This window comes from Dipodomys spectabilis, unplaced genomic scaffold (genome assembly GCF_019054845.1).
Source record: "Dipodomys spectabilis isolate Male_0828 unplaced genomic scaffold, ASM1905484v1 ptg000095l, whole genome shotgun sequence".
Lineage (NCBI taxonomy): Eukaryota > Metazoa > Chordata > Mammalia > Rodentia > Heteromyidae > Dipodomys > Dipodomys spectabilis.
Genome location: NW_024870772.1, coordinates 38,830,271 through 38,846,507, shown reverse-complemented (window position 1 = coordinate 38,846,507; position 16,237 = coordinate 38,830,271). Strand labels below are relative to the sequence as shown.

Here is a 16,237-nt window from a genome sequence, read left to right as displayed (position 1 = left end):
TCATCCTCCTTTGTTCTAGGTGCACAGCGTCAGGCGCGCCCCCTGCCGGCCGCCGGCGTTCACGGCCCACGATTCTGCCGCTCTCTGCATAGGGCCCACTGTCTCGGGGGAGATTGCGCAGGCGCAGTGGCGGTCGACGTGGCCAAGCAGAGGCCCTGGTCGGGGGCAGGGGGCAGGGGGTGGGGGTGTCCAGAACCGCCCGCCGGCGCTCTTCTTTCTCCTTTTACAGTTTGACCGGCGTTTCTCCGGTTCGAGGCCGTCTCCCCATCCCAGTTGGGTGGCAGGTCAGAGTGAGTAGCCTTGAGGCTGCAGCGGGCGCGACGCTCGCGGGGGGCTTAACCACGTGAGCGGGCTTGCGAAGGCGGTGCGCGCGTGACGTGACGCGCGTGACGTGTGGCGCGCGGCCCGGCGGGGGCGGGGCGGGGCGGGGCGTGGGGGGCGGAGCCTGGGGCGCGGGGCGCGGGGCGTCTAGGGGAGTGGGTCAGGCTGCCGCGCTCGGGCGGGGAGCTCGTGAGACCGCGCCGGAGAAGCGCCCCACGTCTGCAAGGCTCAGGTGGGCGGGCGGCTCGGAGTCGCGGGGGGGGGGGGGGAGGAGGGCCGGGGCGGGGAGGAGGCCCCCCCTCCGCCATCGGAGTCTGAGGGGGACAGTTGAAGGGAGCCATTTCGAGGGAGATGAGTTGGAGAAGTTGTTCTAAACTCCCATCTCGCCCCCCTTCCCCCCCCCCCCCCGGCGCTGACTGCTGGCGTGGGGAGCCCCCCCTAACTCACCCCCACATCCCCCCCGGCGCTGACTGCTGGCGTGGGGAGCCCCCCCCTAACTCACCCCCACATCCCCCCCGGCGCTGACTGCTGGCGTGGGGAGCCCCCCCTAACTCACCCCCACATCCCCCCCGGCGCTGACTGCTGGCGTGGGGAGCCCCCCCTAACTCACCCCCACATCCCCCCCGGCGCTGACTGCTGGCGTGGGGAGCCCCCCCTAACTCACCCCCACATCCCCCCCGGCGCTGACTGCTGGCGTGGGGGAGCCCCCCCCAACTCACCTCCACATCCCCCCCCCCCCCCAGGCTGATACCGTCCGCCAGAAACCGCAGCCCCTCCTGGAGCCCCTCCTGTGCGGCTGTCCTGAGGCCCAGGCTGCACTGTTGACTTGGCTGGAGGGGGGACGAAAAGGTTCCAGTTACTCTCCCTTCCCTGGCTTTCGCGACCCCGCGAGGCCCGTGCTGCGGCCTGCTGGGGGGCGGCCCCCCACGGGCAGCCGCGGGCGGAGGGCGTGGCGGCGCACTCTGTCGAGTACGCCGGCTCACGTCCGCCAGGAATGTGGCATCCCAAACTCGGAATCAGGGAGAGGGTGTGCTGTGCACTCTGCCGTGACCTAGCATTGTGGCGTTGCAGTCGGGCCGGGCGGGCCTCCCCGTTCTTAGATTGTGATGAATCGAAGTTTGCTTTCTGGTGTGTAACGAGGAACTCAGTTATTGTGATCCAGAGGAACGGTTGGACTGAAGTCAGAAGTAGTTAAGAATTCTAACCAGGTTTCTTTGAAATTTACGAAATCGAGGAGGTTTCGTAAGTGGAACTCGTTTCCAACGTGTACTCTTTTTACAGTTGACTTCACTTGGTGGTTTTATATACAGCCTGCCTGAAAGTGGAAGCCTTTATAGTGTGTGATGAAGGCTTGCTTCTCACCTGTGGCACTTTTTGTGAAATGTAGATAGGTGTTACCTTAGTGAGCCAGAATGGGGTAGGATGGTACAGAAAGGAGTTGGGAACAGATATTTGAAAAAGCCCTATTTCTCCCTTCTCAATAATAAGAATAAGGTGGGTTTGTTTGTTTTGTTTTCTGCAGGATGTGGGCAAGAGTCTGTTGAACAGTGTTGGTGAATGTAACCGAGTCTTGTACATTTCAGTAGCAGTAAGATAAATTCTCAAATCGGAAATGCTCTTATTTAAAATAGTCAAGGTGATACAAAAGTTAATTGGCTTGCTTTAATCATCCTTCTTATATTGCATTGAAAATCAGAGTACATCACTTTATATATAACTAATTCGTTAATATGTAATTTAAGTAATGATGTTTGTGGACCTTCCCTCTTTTCTTTTGTAAAGGTCAAGGCAGGTAAAGACTAACTGTGGTATTACCCTTTAAACATGATTGCTTACTGTCATTTTTAAAAACAGGATTGAACCAAGTTGCCAGGTATTTGGATTCAGAACTTTACTTTTGCTTTGTTATTTTTAAAGCAAACAGACATATAGTTATATTGTCTGTAAGTTCCTTTTACTTTTATTAGAATGTATAATACAACTTACGTACATCATTGCTACCTGGAAACAGGTTTTGACTTATGATTTAATTGTGGTACTGGAATAGATACTGCTTATTACTTCAGATTGACGTTTGCTACAATTTCTATTCCCAACTTTGAAAATTAACGCATATGAAATCACGTAATAATTTTTATCTTGACAAGATGCTTGGTAAACACTTGCAATTAGGAATATGATAGGCCTCTGGTGACTTGTATTGTCTTACTCTGTGCGATCTTGTATCAAAGGAACGTGTAATGTGTCCCCTGTTTTCTGCAGTAAGAAGTGGTTACTGGGGCTGGGACGGTGGCTCAGTGGTAGAGTGCTTGCATTGCAAGCCAGAGGCCCTGGGTTCGATTCCTCAGCACCACATAAGCAAAAAGCAAAAAGCCGGAAGTGGCGCTGTGGCTCAGTGGTAGAGCGCTAGCCTAAAGCTGAAGAGCTGAGGGACAACGCCCAGGCCCAGAGTTCAGGCCTCACGACCGGACCCAAAAAAAAAAAAAAAAAAAGAAGTCGTTACTGTTGGGTTCAAAGTCTCATTATTAGGTTCAGAGGTGTGGAGAATAGACAGCATGCTCAATACCAACACAGGTTTCTTGGAGGCCCCAGGGAACAGAGGGGAGCCCCCAGCCAAAGTTAGAGACTCACTCCTTGCTTACAAGCTGAGGCATTTGTAGTGGGGAATGTAGTGTGGTCTGATGGGGGTTGGTAAAAGCAGCTGTTACATTTGCAGTTGGCAAGAGGTGTGTGTGTTAGTAATCCATATGGGTTACAGCCTGTCCAGGAAAAGTGGGGGTAATTCAGAATTTGTAAATCAAAACACTGGTGGCTTCTAAATGGGTCACCCCCAGACAAGGGAAAGTAAGAATGGAATATTCATAAATCAAAGCACTGGTCTGGAGCCTTGGTAAGGAGACCTGACTATTTGGATCTCTCAGGATCTTTGGAAAGGGAGGCATTCTGAAGACATTTATTTTTACTACTATTGAAGTCAGCCTGAGCAGAAAAGTCTAAGAGATTCTATCTCTGAAATAAAGAGCAAAAGCTAGGCTGGAGGCATGGCTCAGGTGCTAAAGCACCAGATGAACAAGCAAGCCCAACAAGTGTAAGGCCCTGAGTTCAAGCCCTGGTATCAGCAAAAAATAAAAATACAAAAAAAAGGAAAAAAATTTGTAAGCCAGGCATTGATGATAGCTCATGCCTGTAATCTTAAGCTTCTTGGGAGGCTGAACCAGGGAGAATAATAGTTCAAATCTAAGTTGAGCCAAAGGTTAAGACCATTTCTCAATCATTAGCAGAGCCTGGTGGTACATGTCTGTCGTCCCAGCCATGATAGGAAACCCAAATAGGAAGACTGAGGTCTAGACACACACTTGGGTAGGAAGCAAGGCCCAGCCCCCCCCCCCCCAAAAAAAAAAAAGTAGGGAAAAAGAACTGAAGGTATAGCTCAACAGTAAAGTGCCTGACTAGCAAGCACGCCCTGCATTCAAACTCCAGGACCTCCAAAAGATAAAAGAAAATAGTTATACCTTTTTAATAATCTTTTAGTAAACTATCTTAGTAGGGGTTAGAGGAGAAAATAGGCTAACTCTACTTGGGTAGCTTGCTATCTTTGAATGAAAATTGGGTAACTTTAAGGTTTCCTCCAGATTATTTTCTCATTTCTCATTCAGTGTGATTCAGCTAATTTTTATTAGCTCTCGATATAATCTGGATTTATAGAAACTGTATAATGAATGTTAAGTAAGGCATTTTACTGCAGCTCTTAAAGGTGAATACAATAGAGAAGTATTTTATTAAAACTAGTAAAAATTACTTAATAGCTGTATTCTTTTATTTCTTAATATTTAGGAGTATGAGCATTTATCCATCAACTACATATTAAGGGCTTTCTGTGTGTCAGAACTAGTCTTAGAGAATATAAAAGTGAACAAGATAGACGAGCAAGTCTCCTGTCCTCTTGAACTATATTCATGTAAGAGAAATGAATAAGTAAACAAGTAGCTAGCTAATTACTGGTAATGTTTTCTATTTTGCAGAAATGGAGCAAAATCCACAAAATGGAGAGCCTGCTGAAATTAAAATCATCAAAGAAGCATACCAGAAGGCCTTTTTATTTGTTAATAAGGGACTAAATACAGATGAATTGGGTCAGAAGGAAGAAGCAAAGAACTACTACAAGCAAGGAATAGGACACCTGCTCAGGGGAATCAGCATAGTATCAACAGAGCCTACACACACAGGCCCTGGGTGGGAATCTGCTAGACAGATGCAGCAGAAAATGAAAGAAACACTGCAGAATGTCCGTACCAGGTTAGAAATCCTAGAGAAAGGACTTGCCACTTCTCTACGGAATGATCTGCAAGAGGTGCCCAAGTTATATCCAGAGTTCCCACCAAAGGACATGAATGGAAAGTCACCGGAGCCTCAGTCCTCTAGGTCACCTCCCCAGCAGGCTGAAGAAAGTAGAAATACTTCAGCCACAGGTGCAGGGTCAGTTGCTGAACCCTCTTCTCTGTCTTTACCATCTCCAAGCTGTCCAGCAGAAGCTCCTCCTGCTTACACTCCACAGGCAGCTGAGGGACACTACACTGTATCCTACGGAACAGATTCTGGGGAGGTTTCATCAGTTGGAGAGGACTTCTACAGAAACCATTCTCAGCCACCTCCCCTTGAAAGCTTAGGGCTAGATGCTGATGAGTTAATTTTGGTACCAAATGGAGTGCAGATTTTTTTTGTAAATCCTGCAGGGGAAGTTAGTGCACCTTCGTATCCTGGGTACCTTCGAATTGTGAGGTTTTTGGATAATTCTCTGGATGCAGTTCTAAACCGTCCTCCTGGGTTTCTTCAGGTAAGTGGGTACAAATGGAAATGTAATTTTAAACATAGGATGCATCTCTTTTATTAGTATTTATACTACATCCAGGAAAATTATAAATATAATTATAAGTTCTACTTTATGTCTCCTAAAATTAATGAGCCCCAAATAACTATGTTTGTATTTTATAATCATTTTTAAGATACAAAATCTTACTTTGGCTTTAAATTTGTGATGACAGGACAAAAAAAGGAGAGAGTACATCATTAATTTTTTCATTCTTTATCTGAAGAAGAAACCTAGTGTCTTAAATTTCAGAAGGGATTTACATAATGTATGTAGAAATAAATTACTATCTACAATGTTATCAAGACCCAGCTGAGGTTCTGAACTGGGTAGAACCAGTCTACTGTATATAAGAATGGTTCCTATCCAGATACAAGTTTGCCCCTCAGGTCATGAGACAATATCTGGAAACGTTTGGTTGTCACAACTAGGGGATGGTTCCTATTGGCATAGAGAGTAAGCTGCTAAACATCCACATCATACAGCCATTATCAACAAAAAAGTGAGCCTCCAAGTTGCAATCATGCCAAGGTTGAGAAAATGGTCTAGAACCTGAGACTGCAGATAAATTCACCAGAATGTAATTGGTTCATAAGCAAAGATTGGTAGACTAAGTAAAGACTGGTGTCAGGACAGAGCTGTGGATACAGTGAGGTGTTGCAAAGGTAGCAGTAGTCCAGTGACAATCTGGGCTTTTTGGTTTTGGTGGAACTGGTGTTTGAACTCAGGGCCTTGCACTGGCTAAACAAGTGCTCTACCACTTGAGCAACTCCTCCAGCCTTTCAAATTTTCAGATAGGGTCTTCTGTATTTTTCCCAGATTGCATCCGGTCATGGTTCTCCTATGTATCTCTCCCATGTGGCTGGGATTAGAGGCCTGAGCTATAGTGCTTTGCCTGGAAGTATGTTTCAAATGTTTGGTTGTAGGTGCTGGGAGCTGGGTTATTGAAATGAGGACTGATTTAGGGTACATTAAGCATAAAAAGGAATTTACTTCGTTGAGTGATGACTATTTAAACAAAGCAGGTGCTTTTGTCTGGAGTCCAGATAATGTAGCTTTGTTTTAGCACTGGCTATATATATTTTTACCTGGAGAGTGTTCGTGTACATTCAGTTCTCATGAAGCTTTTTCATAGAGTCAGCTTAAAAGCTGTTTACAGTTAAGGCTTAGTAGAGTGAAAGGTCCTTTGGGCATTATTGATTAATTACTGGACAAGAAGAATGACTCCAGTTATTTTAGGGAAGAAGTCTTAAAGTTGAACAGGGCAGGTTGTTCTTCCACTATAAACAACAACAACAACAACAGGGCAGGTATGTTGTATAGGGTCATGGAAGGATACTGATAAAACTACAACAACCTGCTTATTTGGTAATAGTAATACTGTGGAATTAAATAATGTTTGGGTCCTTGGCAGCTGAAGGTTCAGGAGGTAAACATCAGAAACACTGCTGGTTACATGAACTAAATCATTAAAAGGATTGAAACTTTGTATTAATTCTTGATAATTTAATCTTTTTCATCCCTCCTTTGGTCCTATGTCAAAAGTAAAATTATACCCCAAATTTACTTTGAATCCCCTTAAGAAGCTATCATTTACGTATGTCCAGGTATTTGTAGCAGAGTCTTAAAAAGGATTTGCAGAAATGTTGACTGTGTTTATTCTAAAAGCCAAACCATAATATACTTGCTAAGTTTTAGGCATTAGAAATATTTTTTCATATGCTATAAAGTCCATTTGTGTATTTAACAAATGAGAACAAGATTATTTTGTTTGGAATAGACTTGGAATTTTAGGACTCTGAAATTCTTTTGGTTTAGTTCTAATGTGTTTTTTTAAAGTCCACAAATCTGTGGTTAGTTCATAGAGAACTTGAACATGAAATTTCCTTCTGAAAGTGAAACTGGGATAAGTCAGCTTACAAGATAAGCTCACCAATCTGTAATAACTGATCCTATGAAAGGGTAAACAATGTTTAGGAGCTCTGGCATATTGCACTTCAATCAAGGTATAGAGATATAATTAATTTTAAAAATATTATAGAATAGTAAATAAAACATTTCATAAGCTTTTTATCATTTTAGAATAAACTATAATTTTCTTGGTCAAATATATACCCCTAGTATTGGTTTCTCAATACTTTTATTATACTGTATGATTTGTTCATCAGAATAACAAATGTAAAAATTAAGGAAAATACCTGTTGTCTCTAATGCATATTAAAATATGTAATTACTCAAATTTAAAAGTTTGTGAATTGGGCTGGAAAGGAGGCTCAGTGGTAGAGTTCTTGCCTTGCATGCATGAGGCCCTGGGTTCGATTCCTCAGCACCACATAAGCAGAAAGAAAAAGCCAGAAGTGGCGCTGTGGCTCAAGTAGTAGAGCACTAGCCTTGAGCTGAAGAGTTGAGGGACAGCGCCCAGGACCAGAGTTTAGGCCCCACGACCGGACTCCCCCACCCCCCCCAAAAATTGTGAATTACCTGATATCATTTCACATGATTTATCTACTATGCTTTGGAAAATATAGTAGTATTATAACTTGTGCCAAGTTTGACTTAAATATAAACAGGTAGTTATTTTTGAGATAAATACTGAAGAGAGCCAGGCGCTGGTGGCTCACACCTGTAATCCTAGCTACTCAGGAGGCTGAGATCTGAGGATCACGGTTCAAAGCAAGCCAGGGCAGGAAAGTCTGTGAGACTCTTATCTCCAGTAAACCACTCGAAAACTGGAAGTGGCGCTGTGGCACAAGTGGTAGAGCACTTACCTTGAGCTGTAGAGTGCAAGGAGAGTGCCCAAGCCCAGAGTTCAAGCCCTACGACCAGGAAACAAACAAAAAAAACAACTGAAGAGAATTAATAAAAGGACTGAAAATGTTTATTAGGTAAATTTCAGAAGTGAGCCTTAAATGTATCAGTTTCCCATCTGCTTGGATGAAGTCTATGTTCTTTTATATGTTTATATCACACATTGTGTTAACGGATTGATCCTTCCAATTTTATTTTATAGTAAGATAGGACTCTAGTGTTAGGCAGAGTTATATAGTTTGGCTACTGAAAAGCAGTATGGCTACCACTTTTAAGACTGTTAGTTTTCTTACATATGTGGAATGTAGATATAAAAAAGTAATATGACATGCTTGTAAAGGGATATTTGGGGAAGAACTACTGGAAGAGAAATGATCGAAGTACATTATGTGTAGATAGGAAAATACTATAATGAAATCCACTAAACAATTCAAAAAGGAAGGGGAGAGATAAAGGGATAATGAATTTGTTGTTTTTGTTTTTTGGTCAGTTGTGGGGCTTGAACTCTAGGCTTAGGCGCTGTCCTTGCACTCTTCGGCTCAAGGCAAGTGCTCTACTGCTTGAGCCACAGCACCACTTCTGGTTTTCAAGTGGTTTATTGGAGATAACAGTCTCACGGACTTTCCTGCCAGGGCTGGTTTTGAACCGTGATTCTCAGATTTCAGCCTCCTGGGTAGCTAGGATTACAGGCGTGAACCACCAGTGCCCAGCCAGATCTCTAGTTCTGAAATGTACTATGAGAGTCTAATTTGTATCATCATTTTGGGATGAAAACTATTTAACATGTATTTCTGCTTTTTAAAAAACCCAAAGATGTAATGGAGCAATAGCATTTTTAGCAGTTTTTATTGCGGGAAAGTTATAGTAAGAACTGATTAATTTTCATTGGGGATTTATTAATACAGATGTTCTATAAAATCTTTAATATACGTACATATCAAAGTTTGAAATGTTTATTTTCTACCATAACAATCTTATTTTAAAATTTATTTCACTGGTTTGTCTTCTAATTATTTTAGGTTTGTGACTGGTTATATCCTCTAGTTCCTGATCGATCTCCAGTTCTGAAATGTACTGTGGGAGCCTACATGTTTCCTGATACAATGTTACAAGCTGCAGGATGCTTTGTGGGAGTTGTCTTATCCTCTGAACTACCAGAGGAAGATAGAGAACTCTTTGAGGATCTGTTAAGGCAAATGTCTGACCTCCGGCTTCAGGTAATTCATATCTTCATTTAGGATGAAAATCTACTTTAACTTGTGCACTGTCTTCTTTTTAAATTTTTTATTATTTTTTATTATAAAGGTGATGTATGGAGGGGTTGCAAATACATAAGCCAGGTAAAGAGTACATTTGTTTTTGGGCAGTGTCCTCTATTCCCTCACTCTTTCCTGGTTTTTCTCTCCCATCCCCACTCACAAGTTGTATAGTTGATTTTCTTTTCTTTTCTTTTTTATTGTGAAAATACCATACAGAAGGGTTACAATTACATGAGCAAGGTAATGAGTACATTTCTTATCAAGCATTGTTGCCTCGTCCTTTGTTTCCCCTACCATCCCTGCCCTCCATCTGTATAGTTGATTTTCCAATATGGTGTCCACTGAGTAGCATTGCTGCATTTGTTCACCCTTTGTCTCTCCATTTTTGGGCCCTTACTCTCCCAAAGACAGATAAAAAGAAAACTAAAACAGCAACAAAGAACAAAACCTCTTTTTCCATTTCCTATAATTCATTTCGATAAATACTATTTTATATGGTCAGATGCACAGAGGCATTGCACTTGGTGTTCATCTCTCCTAAGAGAATCCTCCTTTGGTTTCACTGTGTGTGAGTGCCTAGAGTCCTGGGCATGTCTGCTTTTAAAGAAATTGTAGCTGGGCACTGGTGGCTCATACCTATAATCCTAACTACGTAGAAGGCTGAGGATGTAAGGATGTGGTTCAAAGCCAGCCCAGGCAGAAAAGTCAGTGAGAATCTCATTTCCAATAAACTATTCTCAAAAAGATGGTGGTAGAGCTATGGCTTAAGACTTGAGCAAAAGAAGCTCAGGGACAGCTCCCAGGCCCTAAGTTCACACTGCAAGACCACACACACACACACACACACACACACACACACACACACACACACACACACACACACACACACACACACACACACACACACACACACACACACACACACACACACACACACACACACCACGAAGTTGTAGGAGTTGGATATGTAGCTCAAGTTATATAGTGTATGCTTAGCAAGTGTTAAGCCCTTGAGTTCAAACTTCCACAAACAAGGTGGAAGTTATTCACTTCTAATGAGATTAGTGGAGACTGAGAGTGTCTAATTTGCTTTGTGTTTTTAAGACTATCCTGAAAATTTCATATAAACAATGATTAAGGTTCTAGGCTTTGAAGTTAAATTTCCCAGGTCTGAATTCAAATTCTTTTACTTTTTAGCTGTTTATCTCAGCTGTTACTTCTCTACCTTGTCATAAAATAGGGATAAGAACATCCACTTAGTGGGCTGAGGTGATCAGTGCTAGTAAGAAATAGAGCTCTGTGAATACAAGCTTTTATGTTTACCACCACTCTTAATGCTTGATTGGAAAAGTGGTCCCATGGGAGTAAAGCATGAGATGCTGAATGAAGACAATTTTAGCTTCAGATCTAGTTGTATTATTTGGACATTTAAGGTGAATATTTGGAATTTTCAGAATAGAATTGGTTGACAGAATTACCTTTTATGACAATGAAGGAAAAATGAAAAAATAAAATGAGTTAATTTTCATTGCTATGACAAATACCTGAGAGAAGCAGTTTAAAATGATTTATTTAAAAGATTTATTTGTACTGACGATTTCAGAGATTTCAGTCCATGACTGGCTGCTCTATTACTTTTAAGTCTATAGCTAAGCAAAAGCATTGATGGCAAAAGGGTATAGGAGAGAAAAGCTACTTGCCTCATGGCAGCCAGGAAGCAGAGACAAAGAGAGGAAGAACTAGGAACAAAGTGCACCCTCCAGAAGCACGCCCCCAAAACCAACTTCCTCCAACCAGGCCCCACATGCCCTAGCCTGTACTATCTTCCAGTGGTTATTAAATTATGAATGTATCAATCAGGTGATGAGAGCTCTCATGATTCAGTCACCTTTTAATGATGAGAACCAGCTAGGACCAACTGGGGGCCACTTTCTATCCAAAATCACAACCATCACCCATATTTAACCCATTTCCTCTGCCCATATTATAAGCATGTGGGTATTTGTAAGGGAGTTGAAACAGATTATGGTGATGGTTTTATTTAGGGGGTCTTTTCTATCCTACTGTTTGACAGGGGAAATTATTTTTATTAAGGAGTATTAACAGTTACCTCAGCATGATTGGCAACATGTGTGTACTCATTTAGAATTTATTATTAACCTAGTACTGTATGAAATGGTAGGTTAGCAAGAGTGAGATAGGTGAATACAAAGGTACATGGCCTCCATGTGTTCATGGGGAGGAATAAACATGGTGAAATGGGTCTGGATTTCTCTTGGCTTTGCTTATTTACTCCTTTAAGTGACATGCATAGTTATTCACAGACCTGACTTATCTATGTATCATTGAACCTACATTATTGGGCTTTAGGAAAGAAATTAAAGAGGCTTTGAGGATACATTATATGTTTATTTTCTCTATTCAATTTTTTGATTGTGTATTACCTTTTCTCTGTTGTTTCAGAACTTAAACTGTAAATGAAAACTAGTTGCTGAAATTGTTTTTTATTTTTAAGTACTCATTTAGCAAATGTGTGCTAGCAAAATGCCTTTAGTATTAAAAGCAAACATCAACTTCTTATATGCATTTCCTTAAATCTATTCATCTTTTAATTAAATTCAGTTATGCCAGCAAGTACTCTTAAGTTGTCTTTTATATTCTTCTTTTGAAATTAAATATAGGCCATATGGTTTAAAACTAAAGAACTTAGAAATTTCAGGTTTGGTAATAAGGTTTAGGAAAAAACAAAAACAACTTATTTAGACTGTCCAATGCTGATATTTGAAGAAGTATATTGTGAAAATGGTGTAACATGTCTGGATAAAAGTCATCTATGCAGTCTGTTGGGTTTTTTTGTTTTGTTTTGTTTCGTTTTTGTCGGTCATGGGGCCTGAACTCTGAGCCTGGGCGCTGTCCCTCAGCTCCTTAGCTCAAGGATAGCACTCTACCACTTGAGCCACTTCCGGCTTTTTCTGCTAATGTGGAGCTGAGCAATTGAACCTAGGGCCTCGTGCATACAAGGCAAGCACTCTACCACTGAACCACCTTCCCAGCCCTATGCAGTCTGTTCTGAGCTAAGTTTTGTTCTTTACTCTCCAGGCCAACTGGAACAGGGCAGAAGGAGAAGATGAATTGCAAATCCCGGGAAGAACAAGACTCCCCTCTGACCAGTTGAAGGAAGCTTCTGGCATTGATGTAAGGCAGTCAGGTTCTTCGTTGGACCAGGCCAACAAGGAGGCACGTCATAAAGGAAAACGCGGGAAAAAGGTAAATAAAGGAGTGATAGGAAGTATGTTCTATTCTGTTTCATGTTTTATGCGATCTTACTTATATTCACTACTATATTCACTACAGTGCAATCAGGATTAGTTTTAATATTTCTGCCTCTAAATCATTTGTACTCATATTCTTTGAAGTTCAGGGATCCATTTATCCTGTTTGAAAAACTTTCATATTTACAGTAATGACATGCAAACTCTTCATTTGCTATGCCTTGTTTTCCACTTTGCTGTATTTAGCAAGAGTTTGATGCCAGTTTGCTACTGTCTTTGGCATTGTCAGCTCTACTTGGTTCCTTTCACTTTCATAGATGGGAAACAGAATGAGATCTGGTTTCTTAAAACAATGTGTAGTAGTTTTCATTTTATACCTTAGGTTCTTAGTATGAAATATGCCCTAAATTACAAATGTGAATTAGAGTTCAGTAAATATTTACCGAATGTTAGACGTACATATTGGACAAGGTTTAAATTTCTCATCTCAAGAAATAGAACACATAGTGGAAAGTATGGATTAGAAAAGAGATAGTTTCTCTCTAATGATTATTAGGTAGAAGATCTAGCCTAGACTGATAAATAAGTATGGGTGGATGGATGGCATCGGAAGCATCAAAGAGTGTTGTTCAGATAGACATAATAACTAGGATGATGCTTAAAGATAACAATAAGAATTGGCCTCATGTACGTACAAAAAGTGGAAGGGATTCTAGGCAGAAGTAGTAAGATAGAAGCCAGTAGTGTTCTGTGGCTTACAAGCAATTCAGTATTCTTCATTGTTGTATTCTGTTTGGTAAGTGCTCATTAATTTTCTTTAGGATTAATATCACATGAATATTCCATATATGCTTGCAAAATACAACTGGTTCAAGTTATTAACATCTTAGGCCAGCTCAATGAGGACTTTACGAGTCCTGCATGATTCAAAGAAACATTTGTTTTTAAAGGTTTTGAAAAGTTAATCACAAGAAATAACTTCAAAGGGTAGAAAATTCCTAACAGTCATCTAGCTCCCTTCTTATTTTGGTGGTACTGAGAAGGGAACTAAAGATCTTGTATGAGCTAGGCAAACATTCTACACTTGAGCCAAATGTCTAATCCTAGATAGGGTTTGCATTTTTGCCTAGACTAACCTCTGACTTTGACCCTCCTACCTGTGCTTCCCCCATATTTGGGAATATAGGCATGTACCATCATGCTTATTTGTTGAAGCGGGATATCACCTGGAGGTAGCCTCAAACCATGATCTTACTATTCAACATCCCTTCTCCCCTCCCCTTGGCCCTGAGTTACTAGCTTCTGATTGTCATATCATATGTATTTTATACATAGTCCAGCCTATATATATATTTATTTATTTATTTATACATACATACATATGCAGATATTTAACACATGTAATACATATAATACATATAATATTTTGGCATATAATATAATCTTTTGCTTTTGTTTGATGTACAAATGTAATCTATATTTTTGTATTTAAATGAATTTCTTGATATTTCTATTGGACATAGAAGGTTTCATACTATGAGGTATGAGTTAGCCTGTTCTTCAGTTTCTTGGAATGAACTTATTTTGAGATTTTTGGTGTTGGCTCTAGCTCTATACCTTCTCCCATTTCCACTTAAAATTAATGTTTACTTATTCTTTTTTTTTTTTGTCTGTTGGTCATGGGGCTTGAACTCTGGGCCTGAACGCTGTCCCTCAACTCTTCAGCTCAAGGCTAGCTCTCTACCACTTGAGCTACAGTGCCAATTCCGGTTTTCTGGTGGTTTATTGGAGATAAGAGTTTCATGGACTTTCCTGCCCAGGCTGGCTTTGAACCAAGGTCCTCAGATCTCAGCCTCCTGAGTAGCTAGGATTACAAGCATGAGCCACCAGCACCCGGCTACTTATTCTTATATACTTCACATTCATCTTTTCATCTCTGTCAAAACCAATTTATTTAGATATATCCTTTATTGACTGAGTCATTCAAGAGTAATTTCTGAGCACCAGACACAAAATAACTTCTGTGGATGATATCTACATGAAGGAATGGATTAATCAAGGAAAAAAATTAGCCAATTTAAATATGAATTTATAAATGGTATATTAAGAATTATACATGTATTTAGTTCCAGTGGGAGCTTAGATAAGACCAGAATTACTTTTTGCTTCATGACAGTTCTAGTATTGTTGTATATAGGATTTGCAACAACTAGATTGGCTGGAGATTTTTTTGATAATTATAACTCATATTTGTTGACTTAACATTTTATTACATGGTAAGTTTCCCCCTTTTACTGTTTTCACATTTTGAAACATTTTCACTGTTTAGACAAAAGATGCTTCAACTGAAGAAGTTAATCTGAGTAACATTGTACCCTATGAGCCAGTTTCAGAAGAAAAAGCAAAAGAATTACCTGAATGGAGTGAAAAAATGGCTCACAACATTTTAACAGGTACTACAGTAATATTAGTTTTTTTCCCCTATATTTTGAAACTTTGGGAACCAAGTAAAATTATTGTTCATAAGGGAATGATTTAGAAAAAAAAAACTTCCATTTTTATCTCAAGCAACCAATTTTGAAATACTAAAAATAGAATTAATTTCTCAGAACATCACATTATCATATAGGTATAAATTTTTCCTTGGCATATTACTATATTTTGCTCTTAGGAAAATTGGTAATAGAAAATTTCAGATATTCCTAAACTATCAAGTAACTCTAAACATAAAATTACTTTTTTTTTTTTTGCTAGTCCTAGGGCTTGAAATCAGGGCCTGGGCATTGTCCCTGAGCCTGTTTGTGCTCAAGGCTAGCACTCTAACACTTGAGCCACAGTGCCACATCCAGCTTTTTGAGTAGTGTTTTGGAGATAAGTCTTTCAGACTTTTCTGCCTGGCTGGCTTCGAACCACGATCCTCAGATCTTAGCCTCCTGCGTAGCTAGGATAATAGATGTGAGTCTCAGGTGTCCAGCTCATAAAATTTTATTTGAAATGTCTTTTCTTCCCCTCTTCCTCTACTCCTATGGTCTGAATATTTGCATCCTCTCAAAATTTTCACATTGAAACGCTGACCTCTAGCATGATCATATTAGGAGGGCTTATGGAGGTGATTAGGTCACAATGGAAGAGCCTTTACGAATGAGAATAGTCTGTCATTAAAGAGGCCCCAGAAGACCATGTACTTAGGAGCTAAGATCTGAGGATTAGGGTTCAAAGCCAACCTGGGCAGAAAATTCCATGAAATGTTATCTGTAAAAAACAAGCAAAAAGCTGGCTGGCAGCCTGACTCAAGTTGTGAGTATCAGCTAGAGCATGAAGCCCTGAGTTCAAGACTGGATACTGGCAAAAAAAGTGAAAATTTTAAAGTAAATAAGAAGGCCTTGCCAGTACCTTAGATTTGCTAGTCTCCAAACCATGAGAACTAAAATTTATTGTTCCACAACTTTATAGTCTTTTGCTTCAGCACCACAGTTTAATATGCCTACGTTTTTTTAAAAAATGCTTATCTCCTTTGGAAACACTTTAGTTAACTTTCTATTGCTACAACAGATTATCTGGGTAATTACTTTTAAAAAGAGAATAGATTTATTTGCTTATGATTCTGGAGGTTCCAGTCTCAGATGGGGTAGCCCCCCTTCACTGTGGGTCTCTGTGGAGTATGCCAGATGGCAATTACTGGGAGCACAGGGAGTGCATGGTGGGAAAGA

At 40.7% G+C, this 16,237-nt stretch overlaps 1 protein-coding gene across 1 annotated transcript in view; it reads left to right on the top strand.

Moving 5' to 3' along the window:
* The first annotated feature begins 456 nt into the window (after positions 1-456).
* Positions 457-16,237, top strand: part of Spart (spartin) — a 31,714-nt gene continuing 15,933 nt past the window's right edge. Inside the window, exons 1-5 of the mRNA XM_042685613.1 lie at positions 457-553; positions 4,344-5,155; positions 9,016-9,213; positions 12,355-12,522; positions 14,857-14,980. Coding sequence (XP_042541547.1) covers positions 4,346-5,155; positions 9,016-9,213; positions 12,355-12,522; positions 14,857-14,980 — 1,300 coding nt within the window. The 5' untranslated portion in view covers positions 457-553; positions 4,344-4,345. The remainder of the gene's footprint in view (positions 554-4,343; positions 5,156-9,015; positions 9,214-12,354; positions 12,523-14,856; positions 14,981-16,237) is intronic.